This window comes from Panulirus ornatus, chromosome 4, assembly GCF_036320965.1.
Source record: "Panulirus ornatus isolate Po-2019 chromosome 4, ASM3632096v1, whole genome shotgun sequence".
Lineage (NCBI taxonomy): Eukaryota > Metazoa > Arthropoda > Malacostraca > Decapoda > Palinuridae > Panulirus > Panulirus ornatus.
Window position 1 is genome coordinate 76,319,651 of NC_092227.1, and position 16,861 is coordinate 76,336,511.

Here is a 16,861-nt window from a genome sequence, read left to right on the forward strand (position 1 = left end):
CTATTGTATGGCTAGACAGGTGCGAGGTAGAGCAGATGTCGGGGTACAGCCAAGCGCGTCATGGGTTTGAGGCTTTAGGGAAATATGTGTAAAAGTGTAGTAAAGGACTGTTGCTTGGGAAGTGTGTGTGTGTGTGTGTGTGTGTGTGTGTGTGTGGTGCGACAGAACACTTGTGAGGCATAATAAACGTGGGTCAGGACATGTGTGTGTGACGGAACAGGTGCGAGGCGTGATGAGCGTGGGCCGGAACATGTGCATGTTGAACGTATGGGGATCAAGAATTGGGTGTAAAAATCGGAACAGGTGTGCAAAGGTGCAGGTGTTTCGTTAGACGAGCAAAGGTGGGGGTGGGAAAGTGTGACAGATTACTACAAGGGTCGGGACAGATATAGAACAAGACAGGTGTGTGTGTGTGGCAGAACAGATGTGGCATGAAGGTAGATATTGCGAACAGAACAGACAAGGGGAAACTCACGTGGCGCAAGACAAGCGTTTGATATGGCGAGGTGTTGGACAGGGAAGGTACGCGTCGCCAGAATTCAACGCGCAACACACAGACGAGAAGGAGGGAAGAGACGTACGCGTCGCCATAGTACGTCAGGCAGCGAGGCCGGATGAGAGAGGCCGAGGTGTACCGGTGGGTTTGTCTTTACCCTCGCACCGCCGCCCTTGACGCCACACCTGTGTCTGCCTCTCGGTGAATACTGCTGCGGTAGTCCGAGAGAGAGAGAGAGAGAGAGAGAGAGAGAGAGAGAGAGAGAGAGAGAGAGAGAGAGAGAGAATACGGCCATCAAAAGCTTCTTCCCACTACCTCCTGCTCTGTTGTCGGATCTCTTAAGGGCATCGCAAAGACTTCTGTGATGTTACAATGGAATCTTCGCTTAAGGACAGAGGATAATCTCATTCACCCTTGATCTTTACTTAATGGCTTCCTTTTCCAATCCCGGTATCTGAATAGTTACAAAGCAAAGACGGCAGGGGACGGTTCCTTGATGTTACTCAATCGTCATCCTAAAAAAAAAAGAGAAAAAAGAATCGTTGTTAACACTATCGGCTCCATTTTTGTGGAAAATAAAACCAAGCTTCTCAGAAAGCTACAATAAGTTTGATATATAGACCCTTGTTCTGACAGCAGACCTTGCCAAAAGACTTTATGACAAGATTGTAGGAATTCATCGTGAACGTAGTTATTTTATGTAAACACAAGACTTAAACATACTTGTATCGGAGTGTGGAGAGTCACTTCCTAGTAGCTTCGGGCGTGGTGGACTCGATGCGAACTTTCTTGATAGTCGCCTTAATACATTACGTTGAAAAACCTACTCATGACCTGAGCATATTAACTTTAATTCTCGCTACAAACGAGGATTTCGTCGATAATGTCGCGGTAGGACAAACATTCGGTACAGATGATTTGTTAACAAATAACATTTGAGGTAGCTTTCATTTCGGCTAAAGAAAATTCTAAATCTTAGACACGCAAATTGTCATGATTCTTGCATTGCTCTAAGCAGCATAACGCGAGATGATATCGTGAACGGAATCAATATTGACGAAGCTTGGATAAAGGTTCAGAAAGACATTTAAAATAATAGAGAGAACGTGTACCAATGCGTAGCAGACGACCATTTTCTAGAGCAGGGCCGCCAGAGTCATGGTACACTGAAATAATTGCACCGTCTGTTTCCCATGTGAATAGTTCACATAAAACTCAAAAGCAGCAATAACCACCGTAGGAGAACAAACATGGTTATGTTAGAAGCAAAAGCTTTGGGACCATTACTTGTGGAAAACAGAGACATACTTCATGACGATGAGGCTATGGCAGAGTTCACAGGCATTTCTCGTTGTCCTCTTGTTTGTTCCTTGGTTCTCTCCAAACTCAGTTCCCTCTTACTGATTTCTTTTCATAAAAGCTTCCAGAGGTATCGATTGCTCTGGTGTCGTTTGCACACCTTTGTATATGTAATTTTCCTTTGTATTAGTTTCCTTTTCGTTCCTCACGGCTGTAAACCCATACAGGTACATTTGATGATATGAGACCAGAACTCGCCCGCTTACCTCGGATGATGGTGTTACTATCGAGTTATCAAGGCGTTGATATGGCTTCTGATTTCATACGAGATCACTTGTAATGTGTCCTAACGCGCCGGTTATTTTTGAGCGGCAGCTCTGCCGTTTACAGTTTCAAATCGGTAAAGATGATAACACAGAGATCTTTTTCTTGATCTTTTGCAAGTGCTTTTCAAAAAATCACTTCATGTTCGCGTTTGTTTCTCTTCCAAATACATTACATTTTGATAGGCTCATTTTCATTTTGCTATATAAGGATCTACTTTAATTGTTTTGGTTTATATCTATTGATTTGTATTCTCGTGTATTACTGTGCATCTCATTTATTCTATCATCAAATTTAAATCATTCACACCTTATATTCTCTCAACTACTTTTTATATTCATCCTCATATGTTATTGTGCATCTCATTTGTTTTATCATCAAATTTTGATCATTCACCTTATATTCTTTCAACTACTTTTATTTTCATTCTCGTATATTACTGCATATCTTATTTTCTATCGTCAAACCTTTATAATTCATGTATCATATTCTCTCAATTACTTTTATCTTTTTTCTCATATACTACTTTCTCATTTCTTTTTCTTTACGATCATCAGACTTAGACAATTTTCATGTTATATTTTCTCAGTTCACACACACCCTTGATTAGCTCTTATATCACTTTCTATAACCATTTAATTTGCACAGTTGTACTCTCACAATTTGTTGTGATTATTTAAGTTTTATCTTTAACCTGCTCTTATTTTTCATAGATATGATATTGTCCTTGATAGATTATTCGCTTTTTTCAGTCCTTTTGTCGAAGATTAAAGTCTGTTTAATCATATATATATATATATATATATATATATATATATATATATATATATATATATATATATATATATTTCATACATATTCGTAATTTCCCGCGTTAGCTAGGTAGCGTTAAGAACCGAGGACTGAGCCTAAGAAAGAATATCCTCACTTGGCCCCCTTCTCTGTTCCTTTGTTTGGAAAAGTATATATATATATATATATATATATATATATATATATATATATATATATATATATATATATATATATGTAATTAGTTTCTCATCTGTTTCCTGCTTCATTAGAGTCCTTATTCGTCTCAAAATTCCGCCATTTACCGGATCAAACACTGGCATTGCCAGTGTTTGAAAAGTTCTGTAATGAACTCCATTATGCAAATCATACTTGAGACTTAGAGACTGGCTGAAGTCCTACGTTTATGAAGGTCGGATGAAGGAGAGAGAGACTATGACGTGTTGCGCTCACTGCGTATCTTTTTTCCTTTTTTTTATTTTCATTTCCTATTTGACATAAAGACCGACATGGCACTTGGCAAAACATGACCCAGTCATATGTTGTCTCTGATGAAAGTTGGGGGAGAAAATAAGTAGAAAGCTCCGCAGGTACTTGTAGACCTGAATCTTTAAAGCAGAAAGGTTATAGGAGGAACGAAAGACGAGAGGAGAAAGAGAGTAACACAGCTCTGCCGTTCGAGGGAAGGTGGGGAGGCATCACTACGATGTACAATGCTGTCAGGGAATCTCTGACCATACTTAGTAGTGGAGCTATTCCCCAGTATGTCCTTCCTCCCCCTCAGTATGCTCCTTCTTCTCCCCCAGTAGGCCCTTCCTTCTCTCCCTGTAATGAAGAACAAAAAGACATTTTTTTGCTCAAAGAAGCTAGGCCCTTTGAGTCCCGTTTTATTTAATCTGTATTGGTTTCGGTGCATTATACATGACAGGTAGAGATTGAGTGTGAACGAATGTAGCCTCTGTTGTCTTTTCCTAGCGCTATCTCGCCGCATGCGGGGGGAGGGGGTTGTCATTTCATGTGTGGCGAGGTGGCGACGGGAAGGAATAAAGGCAGCAAGTATGAATTATGTACATGTGTATATATGTTTATGTCTGTGTATGTATGTATTTGTATACGTTGAAATGTATAGGTATGTATATGTACGTGTGTGGACGTGTATGTATATACATTGTGTATGTGGGTGAGTTGGGCCATTCTTTCGTGTTTCCTTGCGCTGCCTCGCTAACGCTGCCTGTACTTCGTTAAACATAATGTCTTTACATTGCACAGTGCATTTATTTTTTGAGTGCGACTTTATCATCCCTTTGAGTATGATGACTGTACCCACCAAAGCGCGTTGATTCTATACTTTGAGCACGATGATTTTACTCCTTAAGCATGACTACACGACTCTGATTATATTAATGTAACCCCTTGTTCATGGTGAGAGAGACGCCCATCAATATACTTGCTGTAGCCTCCAAACACGACGACCTATAACTTTGATTATAACTACTTTAACTTTTAAGCCCTTCAGTACAATGAACTTGAACGAATTCATCGCTTGAGTACGATATTATCCCTAAAGAGTGACAACTTGACCCTTAGAATGTGACGATTTTAATCCTTGATTAGAGAGTAAATAATCTGTTTAGATTGTCAACTTTATGCTTCAGACGTCTTCCCGTCACCCCGATGAGCACGACAAACATTCCTTTATTAATAACACCTTAGCACAAACAATTGACCCTCAAGTAAAACGATCCCTTAAGCACAATAACCACCGTAAGTACAATGCATATCTCTTGCATACGATACTTCTCCTCCTCCCCCCTCTACTACTACTACTACTAGATCCCCGATATTATGGTACTTGTTGGTGTAAGTCCAGATGTGTCATACTCCTTTAACACTTGTTTCCTTCTCGGGCAGCTACGCCAACCTCATCACGTTGGCGATCAACAGCAGCAGCCGCAGGAAGATGACGCTGGCCGAGATATACCAGTGGATCATGGACAACTTCTCTTACTACCGCCAAGCCTCCTCGGGCTGGAAGGTCAGAACCATAGATTACATTTAGACATTTATCATAGTAGCTCTTGTATAGGAAATGCATGTTGCTACAGGTATGAAACAATAAACCATCTCTATCAGATCCGGTAGCGCAGACCCTGATCACCGTAGATAAGAAATAAGGTCTTTATTGATATGGATTTGAATTAATAGGCTTTATTTTTGTTATATGTTTTGAGACAGTTGACCTTTATTGCTATAGACCTAAAGCATCGTGCCTCTGTCACTAAAGGTGTGAAACATGTTTACCATTACGCATTTGAGACAACCGATCTTTGCCACTATTTACCAGAAACTTGAAATCCTTATTTTGACCAACAAAGTTAGCAAACTTTTATACGAACAGACATAACAAATCGTTGGAAAGCAGAGGCGGTAAACCATGAAACATCAAAAACATCACATTAGAAATTCTGAAAGCAGTTGAACCTATATCGTTAGATGTATCCTAGTCTCATGTGAACCTTATGGGTAGCTGTATCCTAGCTGTGAACCGTAGGGTTAGTTGTATCCTAGCTGTGAACCGCAGGGTTAGTTGTATCCTAGCTGTGAAGCGTACGTTTAGTTGTATCCTAGCAGTGAACCATATGGTTAGTTGTATTCTAGCCATGAACACATATGATTAGTATTCTGGTAGTGAACCCATATGATTAGATGTATCCTAGTTTTGACATTAACTACGTTTTGCTGCGTACAACAGAAAAACAACCAGAAAGCCACTCTGCCATGTACTTCAGGTCAAGGGAATAAAACATCGAAACAAAGCCTGACATTATTTTCAGATAGCTGTGCTCAGCAGTTCATATTACCTGAAAATGTTGGCTCTGGCATTATCGATAAACAAGGTTAGCGTACATGCTATACGTGATTTGCCTTTCACACGAAATGTTTTATGGTGATACGATTTTTGCTGCTGGTAAAAACGTGTAGTTTCTGTTTCCGACAGAATAATTTTGTTAGATGAAAAAAAAATGTATTTATGAAAATATCTCCTCCAGCCTTCTTATCAAACTCACGTGATAGTTTTAAAATGAAATTAATTTCTTTTGACTATTTTATGGAGAATCAGACAGTAACATGCACGTTGACCCTAGTATACCGCATCTTTCCAATTGATTTTGCCCCGTGCACATCGTTCACCCTGCTGCATGTTCAGGTGCCGATCACTCAGTATCTCTTTCACTCCATCCTTCCTTCTATCATCAGTTTGGTTTCCCGCTTCTCCCTGTTCCCCCGACTTCTGATACTTATATCCTCTTTGTCAACATTTCCTCACTCATGCTCCACTATGCCCAAACCATTTCAACACATCTCTTCAGCTCTCTCACTCACACTCTTTTTATGACCACGTCTCTTTCTTACCATTTTTGTTTTTTATTACTCGATCAAACCACCTCACACCACACATCGTCCTCAAACATTTCATTTCCACCCTCCTCCGCACATCCTCATCTGTACTATGACCGTGCCTCGCATCCATATATTATACATTTTTTCGACTACTATGCTTTCAGGCATACCCAGTTTTGCCCTCCCAGATAACGACCTCTTTTACCATACTTTCTTTAATGCTTGAAGAACCTTTGCCCTCTCACCCATCTTATGACTAGCTTCCGTTTCCATGGCTCCACTTTCGCTCAATGTCCACTTCCAGGTATCTAAAACACATCACTTCCTCCAAATCTTCTACATTCAAATTCACACCTCAAGTAACCTGTCCCTCTACTAACCACTGCTGCACAGTAGTCTTCATGTTACTCATCATAAAGTATGGAAAAGTCATCACTCCTCCAACATATTTCACTCTGGCGATCCTCAGTCTTCTTCTACACCTCTTCAGAATAAAGTGCTCGAGTTACCACCTCCTTCTGTATAACATCTCCCTATTTCATCTTTATTGATGTTTTTTCACATCCTGTAAAGAGGCTGAGTGACACAAGGTTTGCACTTTGTAGTCCTGTCACTACAGTTAGAGGTTGTATTTCATCTTTTCTATAGTAATTTTTTTCCTACGCTGACTTACTCGTCTAGGGTGCAAGCCAGTCAAATCATCTCACCTTCCTTCATACACCTGATAGATATGATGTCAGTATAATTCCTTCAGATATCCATCTATTCTGCTCCCCTGTACTTGTCTATGCTCAGGTGTCATTTACAAGTAGATTTGCCCGTGAACGCAAGGGCACGACCGTTGGGTATGATGGAGTGGCCTTTGACTTGACCCTCAAAGGTCAGATCAAAGGCTCATTCTTGGTACCTTCATGCTTAAGGGTTTAATATTAAAGGTAGGATGACGCCATCCGAGACATGGGGCTCATTTAGTGTTACTGTACCGCGTTTCATCGACCCTTTGGACTCCCCTGCGTCAGCAGACGACACCAGTAATCATCAGGATATTCAAGGATTCCCCTTAGCTGACCTTTTAAATATCCGCGAGATCAGCAGACCCGGTTTATATATCTACTCTTAAACGGTCTGCTTATTTCCTTTACGTTCAAGTCGTTTAAATTCACTACAGCTTTTCGTTTATGGTATCTTCTGTGCCTTACTGTGTTTCTTTGAAAGTTAACATATTATGCAGAATAATTCTAAGGCTGAAAGGGTGAAGTGTAAAAGCTGCTTTTAAGACAGTGTACAACAATAATCTAGTTCAGTTAAAATAAAATTTTCCAGTATAGGTTATGAACTGAATTTTTTTTGTAAAAACATCTGTCGCGTCACGTCAGTCGAGGTGGCAGTAGGAGTTGAACAATGACTTGAATAACGATTCTGTAAAAGGCAAAATATTTTGAACAATCGTAAGACGCTCGCTGCTTTCCTCTGCAGAACTCAGTGCGCCATAACCTGTCGCTTAACAAGTGCTTCAAGAAGGTACCGCGCACCAAGGACGACCCCGGCAAGGGCTCCTACTGGGCCATCGACGCCTCTTACACCGCTGAGGACGCTCTCTCCAAGAAGAAGAAACAGTCCTGCCCCAGGGTGAGTATTGAGGGAGGGAGGGAGGTTGGAGAGGTGATGGAGGATGTACGTAAGAAGGATGCAGAGGGAAAAACATAATGGGTAGATGAAGAAACAGAACAGCGGGAGAAGAGGGGAAGAAAAGGTTAGGGAAGGGAGGAAAACAGTAACAGAGCTTCAGGTATTGATAGGAAATCAGTCAATATACAATGGAAAACTAGGCAATAAGATATAATCAGATGTGGCGGTCTGTAAACGTAAGGTGATGCTAGAGGGTTATGTCGGATGAAGGTAGAAGTACAGAGTAATGGCTAGGCTTCACCTCAGACACGATTCAAAAAAAAAAAAAAAAAATAGTATGGAATTTCACCAGAAAAGCTTATCGTTTAGGTGAAGGACATTTTGATTATCTGCTTTAGAGACAGTCGTATGAAAACGAACATGTTACCAGACGAGGTGTGGGAAGCTTTGGAAAGAAAAAAGTATGTTTACATCAAAATAACATGGGTAGTTAGTAATAAGTAGTATTATTTAAGTTCATTTTACTGGGGGAAGTATGTTGGGCCACACCTGTTAGTAATGAAGAAAATTAGGTAATCACACTTGTTTTAGATATCTTAAAAGTTACACACTCACTTTAGTTAAAAGGTATCTTGATACGCAGCTATTATATTGATGTTATTACACAAAGATCATTTATTTCTTAGCTGCTTTATCTTTTGTCTTGCTAAAGTCGCTTATGTGTTCATTCTTAAGTCTTTTCCACCGTAAAATTAAGTTGTTGCGTAATTATATCGCATTGATTACAGTGCTAATTAGACTTTTGTGAGCAAAACTTGCACTTTTCCCTCGCTATTATGTGAAATAGGACCATTTTACACCAAGTCCCGGTGGACTTGGGAGGGATAAACGGTGTTTCACATCTCTTCCAGTTGACCAACGTTCGCCTAGCTGTCACTTCGCCCGCTACTGACGTAGATGGCTTAAATACATATTCTTATCGACTGTACCGACCTACACGCCGGCGCTGCCCCTAGTGTCTAGGTCAATTTTCGTTCCAAATTACATACTTCAGACCTCCCCTCCCTCCCCACTATAACACGTCAAACGTATCCTCCATTCTTTTCACAAGTAGATGAGACTAAAATGTGAGTTCTCTCATAGGTCAGTCATTACAAGGCGAGTCATCATTGTAAAACTATGAAGAAAGGAATGTCATTATGTCCATGACTGAACTACTGAGGTGCTAGGGTGTCTACCGTCAGTTGGTTCAGCTGACTGTCTTTAGTGGAGAGTTACGTCTGCTCATAATACCTCGAGCAAGTCACAGGCTTATTTATGACTGAATCTTTTACACTGACTTCATAGATACAACTTCTGACGATTTTAACGAATTTTTACACTGACTTCATAAATACAACTGACGATCTTAAGTAGAATCCGTGCATATCAATATCATACAATGAATCACTGGTTTAATTCATTCGTCTAAAGATCAGTCCCATCATGAAACTTATTTTGAATCTCTAATTGACCTTTCCTGAGTTAAATACATTTCAAACTATTCTTCTTTGAGTGGTACCTGATTAGTGTGTCAGACTTGATTAAAATCTTTTATTACGTCTCAATATATTCTACTGACAGTGTTCGAAGATGGATTAATGCACAGACATAAACACTCAAGCCGAGTGTAGGCTTTCAGTATGGCTGTGATGTTTCTCTTCTGTAGGTTCAGTCCATTGACTTTACACCTTATTTTAGCAAAACGATGTAAATACACACATTTTCTGTGTTAATAACTTTTTACACCTTATTTTAGCAAAACGATGTAAATACACACATTTTCTGTGTTAATAACTTTCAAGCGTACTTCATCCACAGTTCAACCCTTACTTGACGCTGAACAACAGCCCCAGGAACGACTCGTACAGCCAGACGGTGGGGAAAACCGTCCACAAAATGTCCACAGCGACGGAGATGGTAGCGGCGGCGGCGGTGTCATCGGCGCCCAACACGCCCTGCAAGACGACGGGCACCGTACTCACCCCCTGGAACCATCACGCCATGGTCGACCCCTGGACTCAGGCCCAGCCAGTGTGGAACACCGTCCCCGAGGGTAAGCTGAGAGTAGGATGACAATAGTGAAGTGCACTGAAGAAGTGGGTGTTGATAGGGAGGTTTGGATGTTTGGGAAATTAGGATTGGATTCTTGTGGAGTTAGGTCTTCTTAGCAAAACTCTAAACATGAGGAACTAGTGGAGGGTGACTTGATTACACAGAAACAAAGGGAGAGGGTTTTAGGGAGCAAGGGAGACCTTCTGTAGAAGGTTGAATGGGAGTGGGCCTTTAAGAGAAAGGCGTGGAAAGAGTAGGTTTTGGGGGAAAGATTAGTAAGGAGGAGGAGGAGGCCTGGAGAGGTGAGTTTTAAGGGTAGGGATGACTTCAGAGAAAATCCTTGAAGACTGAAGTTTAGAGGAGGTGAAAGGAGCTCCTGAGAAGGTGAATCGGTGACGTGAAGAAGGACTTTGAGAGTGGAACATGGACATAAAGTGAAGTCTTAAATTACAAAGCGTATTCATGGATGACTTGAAAGTTTCTTTGAGGGGTTGGAATGGAGGCAGGACACTGGGTTGAGGGATGAGCGGGAGTAGGATACGTAGCCATGGAATAACTGAAATTTGAATGTGGCAAATGTATGGGAAATATGAAACACACATGCACTGAGTAACTCAAAGCTAGGGATCCCATGGCGGAGAGAGGACAGAAACAAATCATTTTCAGACAGCAAGTCAGAGAGCAGATTATTTGTAATGTCGAGGAGTAGTAACTCCAAGTCAACAAACATGATGTTTATGAGTCGTTGTAGAGGATTAGTAAAACGAAGTTAAGTGGCGTCGTTGGAGATTTCTGTAGTTAGATGTTGGTACCGCACAGGTTGACAGTCGTGGGACCCCCAGCCCATCTCTTGAACTTCCTTTAGTATTCCTTTTAGGTTATGGTCAGGTCATCTTTTGCTCCTTTCTTCTAAAATGGACTAACTCAAAGCCTTTAATCTTTCCCTGTAATTCATCTCCTGGTTTCATTTTTGTTGTCCTCGTCTGGACCTTCTTTATCAGTTCTTAAGTGCTTGTAAAGTGCGGTGATCAGTTATGAGTGTATTCTAGTTCTAGCCTAGTTTACTTTAGATGTGTACAGATTGCTGAATATTTCCGTATCCATGTAATTTTGATACTTGCCGGCGGACAGTTTATTTCCTCAACGATTCTGACAAGCTGGGGACGATGTTGACTCCTAGCTGTCCCTTAAAAAACAGATTCCTGCCGCTCATTTTCTGTTAGATAATATTTGTATCGATGCTTTCACTCCCATCCTCATTACATCTACTCGGGTCGAATTTCGTGGACCATGTATTAGACCAGCTTTGGAATTTGTTTAGGTATCTTCATCAGGTGATGCAATCCTCCTCGTTTTTCACTTCTCCCATGACCTCTGCGTCATTCGCAAACATATTCAGGTAGAAGAAGTCCAACCCTTTTGGCAAGTCATAGACATACAGTAGTAGATCAAGACGACAAGTGGTCCCAGAGGAGACCCCCTGCAACATGCCACTGGTGACAACTCATTTCCAGAAGCCTCTTCTGGCATGCATCATTTTTTCCCCTTTCAGTTTCGAGAAGCTTTGAGAGCATGTCGGAACGTACCGGATTGAATCGGAAGGATAATGATTACTACAATAATCAGTTGTACAGAAATATGTTAGAAATTCCGGATACATGACTTTTACTGTTGGTTAAAAGCTGATCAAAACTTTTCTTGTGATATTTAACAAAGAGTCTTTTTGTCGATAGATTTGAAGCATACAGTAGAGCAGTTTGCTTGGAAATGGGTGCTAACAAGTAGGAATAAGAGGAGGCTAACGGTTATCTTAGGGTTGAAGCATAAAAAGTTAGTTGAAAACAACCGTGAGGACAACTAATAAAACATTTTATGAAACAAAAGGCAAATGACGCATTGTGGGAATCCTCTTGAAATTTCAAAGGAACGGAATTTAGTTTCCGTAAGTTTACATTTATACCATTTTCTGTTTTTGTGGCATTAGATAGTGATAAATATCTCATGTTGGTACACTGATTCTCACAAGTGGAAGTTATATTGCTTGCAGGCGTTACTGGCAAAAGCCTCGTAAGATTTTTTTTTTTTTTTTGTGAAGTGTATTGTTTAAAGAACCTGTGCAATGAAAAGCAGTAATCATTGATGTATGATAGAAAGTTAAGTTAAACTTAATTCAAAATGAAGTAAACAGTATGCTGTTCACAGAAGTTGAAGCTAAACTTTTCCCGGTAACAACGCATGGAAACCTTAAAACTCAGTAGAGAATAACAATATTAACGCAAAATGTTTATCATTACCTAATGCTACAAAAACAAAAAATGGTAAATTCTTTAGTCATGAACTGAGATACCTTGGTCATTCAAATATGAAATGAAGATAACTTTTTCCTGCCTTATAACACGTTTTAAATTACATTATTTTCTAATTCACTTTGCTGATGTAGCGAGTAGTGAAGGTGTAATTTTCACTTCAAAACAGACACCTAAGAGGGCTTGTGTGTGTTTATTGATGAGTGAAGACAACTTTCTCAGTACTGTCAAGAAACGTTAATTTACACACAAAGCTTCAACATGATTTTGTCAGGAGATATTGGTATTTGATAACGAAGGTATGCGGTCATGAAGGATACTCACGAGACACGATGTTTCTTTGCAGGATTCATCATAGACAATCGATCCGGAGGAAACATGCCCGTGAGCCTGGGGGTGGGTGTGGCGGGTGATGGAGAGCCAACAATACGAGACTCCTCTGTGGATGGTATCACCATGAAGGACTGCGACCTGCACCTCCTCAACAACCTCACACCAGAGATACTCAGGGAATATGCTGATTTCCTCACCTCTTCCTCCGTCACCAACCAGAATGCGGTGGGAGGTATGAACGTTGGGACGGGAACGTATCCCATGTCCGTCTCCATGCCTGTAGCAGCCGTGTCTACAGCCACGCCCATTACCACCCCCATGCCCACTCCTCGGGGAACACTCAGTGACACAGCTCCTCCCATTCCCTTACAAACTGGGTCGGGAGAAACGCTCGAAACCCTGGTGGCAGATTCCTTGCTCGTGACGGACGCGGTCCCGCCAGATGACGTTTTACGATCACCCCAGCAAGTCAGCAGTCCTGGGGAGCTGACACTAGACGGGAGCTTTAGCTTAAGCGGCCACAGCGACACGGGAGAGAACAGCACGCCCCTGGCTGCCCTCAGTCAGACAGTAAGTGCTGCAAGCCATGGTTCTGGAGGCACCGTCACCATAATGCGACGGGACCCGCCAGTCACTAGCCCCCAGCACCTTTCAGAACCGTTGACGCGTCTCTTGGCTCCCTTGACGCCGCCAGGACAGACTCGCACGGGCCTAGAAGCCGATGGCACGGGTGACGACGATGGGCTGGATGGGGCGCTGGCGTGCGGTCTGGCCGAAGACATGGAAGCAATACAAGTGGGGCTTATCACCGGCTCGGGACCGCAGTCCGACGATGAGGAGATTACCGATGACTTCAACTGGGACAAACTTCTCTAGCGTACTGTCCAATACGACCTCATCGGAACACCATATCTCACACAATACAAACTATATATACACGTGTGTGTATATATATATATAAGGTGACTGTAGATAGATTAACTTATAACTCGAAGTTCTTGAACTTTTTGTACATTCTTGTAATTACATTAATGAAATGGTCACAAGATTATTTTAATTATATCAAAAGCTGCTAATGATTTTTTCTCATTTTTTTCCATGAAGGATCTCTGCAGGTGGCTTCTTTTCTTTCACAGAATACCTCAGATATACATAAATGTAGAAACGTCATACCGTTTGGTTATATCTGTAAAAAAAAAAAAAAAAATCTAATTTTATACGAAATGTAAGACAGGCGATATCGTTCATATAAATCTATTCAATGGATTATGTTACAAATATGGCCATGTTCTTACGTTTGTTCAGAATCATGAATCAGCAGGGAAATAATGGACTCCCTTGGGGGTGTGAAGTTCCTGGATTAGACTATACACTTAGTCCAATTGATGAAAGAGAGGAGAATCTTGTCGCTTCAAACGAGTCCATCATTATCCTGCTTCTGATTGGAGCACAGCCTTCAAGCTGCAGGAGTCCCATAAAATAAGCCCTGGGGTTATATATATATATATACATGATTAAAATGAAATCTGACTAATGTAATTAGAGCTGGAATCACTATAATCATATTTCTGCACACTGTGTTACAACACCGTGCAACGACCGTGTGAAGTGTCACAAGAGCATTATCTAATGCTCCTCTCTCCGTAGGGAGACTTGTCACATTCCACTGTGCCTTTTGGAAGATACTATGAGTCTCAGTACCATCATGTCCAGATTGGGTTGTGAGAGCTGTTTCGTGTTACACCTTGAGTATATCAGTGGCCACCTTGAGCGAGCGTTGATTGTGGTGTATGTTACCGACTTCACGCCTGACACCAGGACTGCCTGCCAAACGTGCTGTCACAGGTGTTTCCACTCTGTTGGCAGCAGTACGACCCCCAACCATAGCAATATCTGTAAAGTTAGTAGTACCTGTGGTTCATCGCACTTGATTATTTTTTTTTCTTGTTTGTCGGTACCATATGATATTTTTTTGTTTTTGCTGGAGCGTTTTAACTGTCGAGTTTTGCTGGCAGAGTGGACAAAGCAGCTCCCTGACAACGTGAACCACGGATATGCTCTTGGTGAATCCTTCCTTCCCAATATACCCAGTATGTTCTCATGTCTTCAAGCTTTCGTAAACCAACCAAGCACAAAGCTGAGGCTTTTAAGAGTCGAAATTAGAACAACAATAAAAGCTCTTGTTGCTTGGATCTGCTCTCTTTAGGTTGGGCAGGTTATCATTTTGGCATTCAATGTGGAATTGGCGCTGCTTACAATGTCTTTTCACGAGCACAGTTTAGGAAAGAGTGTGACCGGTCTAACTATGGTATAACCCCACAGCACAGGTCTTCCTGTATCCCCCAAGAGTGAAGTTCTTGAGACCATTAATAGCTCCTCGTCCAGTCTCTGTCTTTACTCCAGTAATGTGATCCTCATTTTTCCTTTCTGGTGTCAGGTACCTCTTCACACTGGTGTGTCCCACCAAGACTGTGGAAGCTTACATTTTCTTCTTTTCGGTGTAGATTTCAACCACGGTAATTGTTCTTCTCAATACATCAGTCACTGTAGTTTGGTGGTAGCTACGTCCCTTGCTTGTATCCTTGGCCACTGGTAGTAACTCGTTTCCTTGGGTGGTAAGTCGTTATAAAGCCACTCGTCTCTAAGGTCTTGGGAGTTGCTGGTGTTTCTATGGACCCTGGCTGGTTTGGGTTCAACGTTCCATTGTTGTTCTCGAACGGTCTCCAGACAGATCCTGGGTGTTACCGTCCTCTCTGGTTGGTCTGTGGATCTAGTCGTTGTTACTCTTCCTAGTATGTCTTTTTTTTTTTTTTTTTTTTTTTTTGCCTTATGGTCGTTGCTCTTCTTTCTGGCCATCCTCTGTGTGATGGTAACTACTATTCTTTCAGGTCAATTTCTTGGTCTTTGGTGGTTGATGCTCTCACTAGTTTGTTCTTCCAGTCTTGGAGGCTGCTCTTCTGTGTTGGTCTGCAGGTCCTGACACTTATTGTTTTATTCATCTTGGTAGCCACTTCTTGCACCTGCCATTCCCTTGAGACTTAGTAGCCCTAATTACCCTAGTTGATCCGCACAGCTTGTGGTTACTCTTCACCCTGGTAATTACTGTTCTCCTTCCATAGTTTCCAGGTCTTGGTATTTGTGATTGACTCGGTTGGTCTGTGGGTCTTGCTAGTCACTGATTGCTCCAGCTGGCGTCCAGGTCGTGGTAGTTGCTGGTCGAGTGCTTCGTGTCCTGGCCCTGCTCAGTACTCAGCTGTCACTTCCATCACCCCTGCACTGCCACAAACTCAGCACACTCTCTTCCCCACTCCTCCTCTTGATGTTGTCGACAAAAATTTGATCAATCCTTCCATCCACATCAGGGTGATGTTTTCACCATGAATTCCAGCATCAACAGTGATAGCTTTTCCTCATACGGTCACTGGTTGACTGTTTCTTCTAGTCATAGTAGTTTATTTGATTGCTAATAAATCTAGGAATTAGCCCTCTGCTATGCCCCAGTGGCTTGTGAACCTTGGATGCTGGCATGTTCGTGGTTCAAAATGATGTTGCTGCAGGAGGGATTGTCTTATGAGGGTTATGATACAGTGCGGTGGCATGATGCCCACCACCTGGTGTGGTTGTGTCAGATGATACCCAAGTATTATGTTACCAGACTCATGTGCCTAATGTCGTGTGCCTTGTTCTCAATAAAGCAGTATTATGAAACAGGATTTTTCTTCCAATTCCCCCTTACACACAAAATGTAAGTCTACTTCCACCCCTCTCTCTCTCTCTCTCTCTCTCTCTCTCTCTCTCTCTCTATATATATATATATATATATATATATATATATATATATATATATATTCTTTTTATTATACTTTGTCGCTGTCTCCCGCGTTTGCGAGGTAGCGCAAGGAAACAGATGAAAGAAATGGCCCAACCCCCCCCCCCCATACACATGTATATACATACGTCCACACACGCAAATATACATACCTACACAGCTTTCCATGGTTTACCCCAGACGCTTCACATGCCTTGATTCAATCCACTGACAGCACGTCAACCCCGGTATACCACATCGCTCCAATTCACTCTATTCCTTGCCCTCCTTTCACCCTCCTGCATGTTCAGGCCCCGATCACACAAAATCTTTTTCACTCCACCTTTCCACCTCCAATTTGGTCTCCCTCTTCTCCTC

The 16,861-nt window shown here is 41.7% G+C and overlaps 1 protein-coding gene across 4 annotated transcripts in view; it reads left to right on the forward strand.

The window, feature by feature from the left end:
- Positions 1 to 16,383, forward strand: part of LOC139745816 (uncharacterized) — a 197,113-nt gene extending 180,730 nt beyond the window's left edge. For all 4 annotated transcript variants that reach the window (XM_071656421.1, XM_071656403.1, XM_071656412.1 and 1 more), the window contains 4 exons: positions 4,823 to 4,946; positions 7,790 to 7,942; positions 9,803 to 10,037; positions 12,689 to 16,383. In XM_071656421.1, coding sequence (XP_071512522.1) covers positions 4,823 to 4,946; positions 7,790 to 7,942; positions 9,803 to 10,037; positions 12,689 to 13,551 — 1,375 coding nt within the window. In that variant the 3' untranslated portion in view covers positions 13,552 to 16,383. The remainder of the gene's footprint in view (positions 1 to 4,822; positions 4,947 to 7,789; positions 7,943 to 9,802; positions 10,038 to 12,688) is intronic.
- The last annotated feature ends 478 nt before the right edge of the window (positions 16,384 to 16,861 follow it).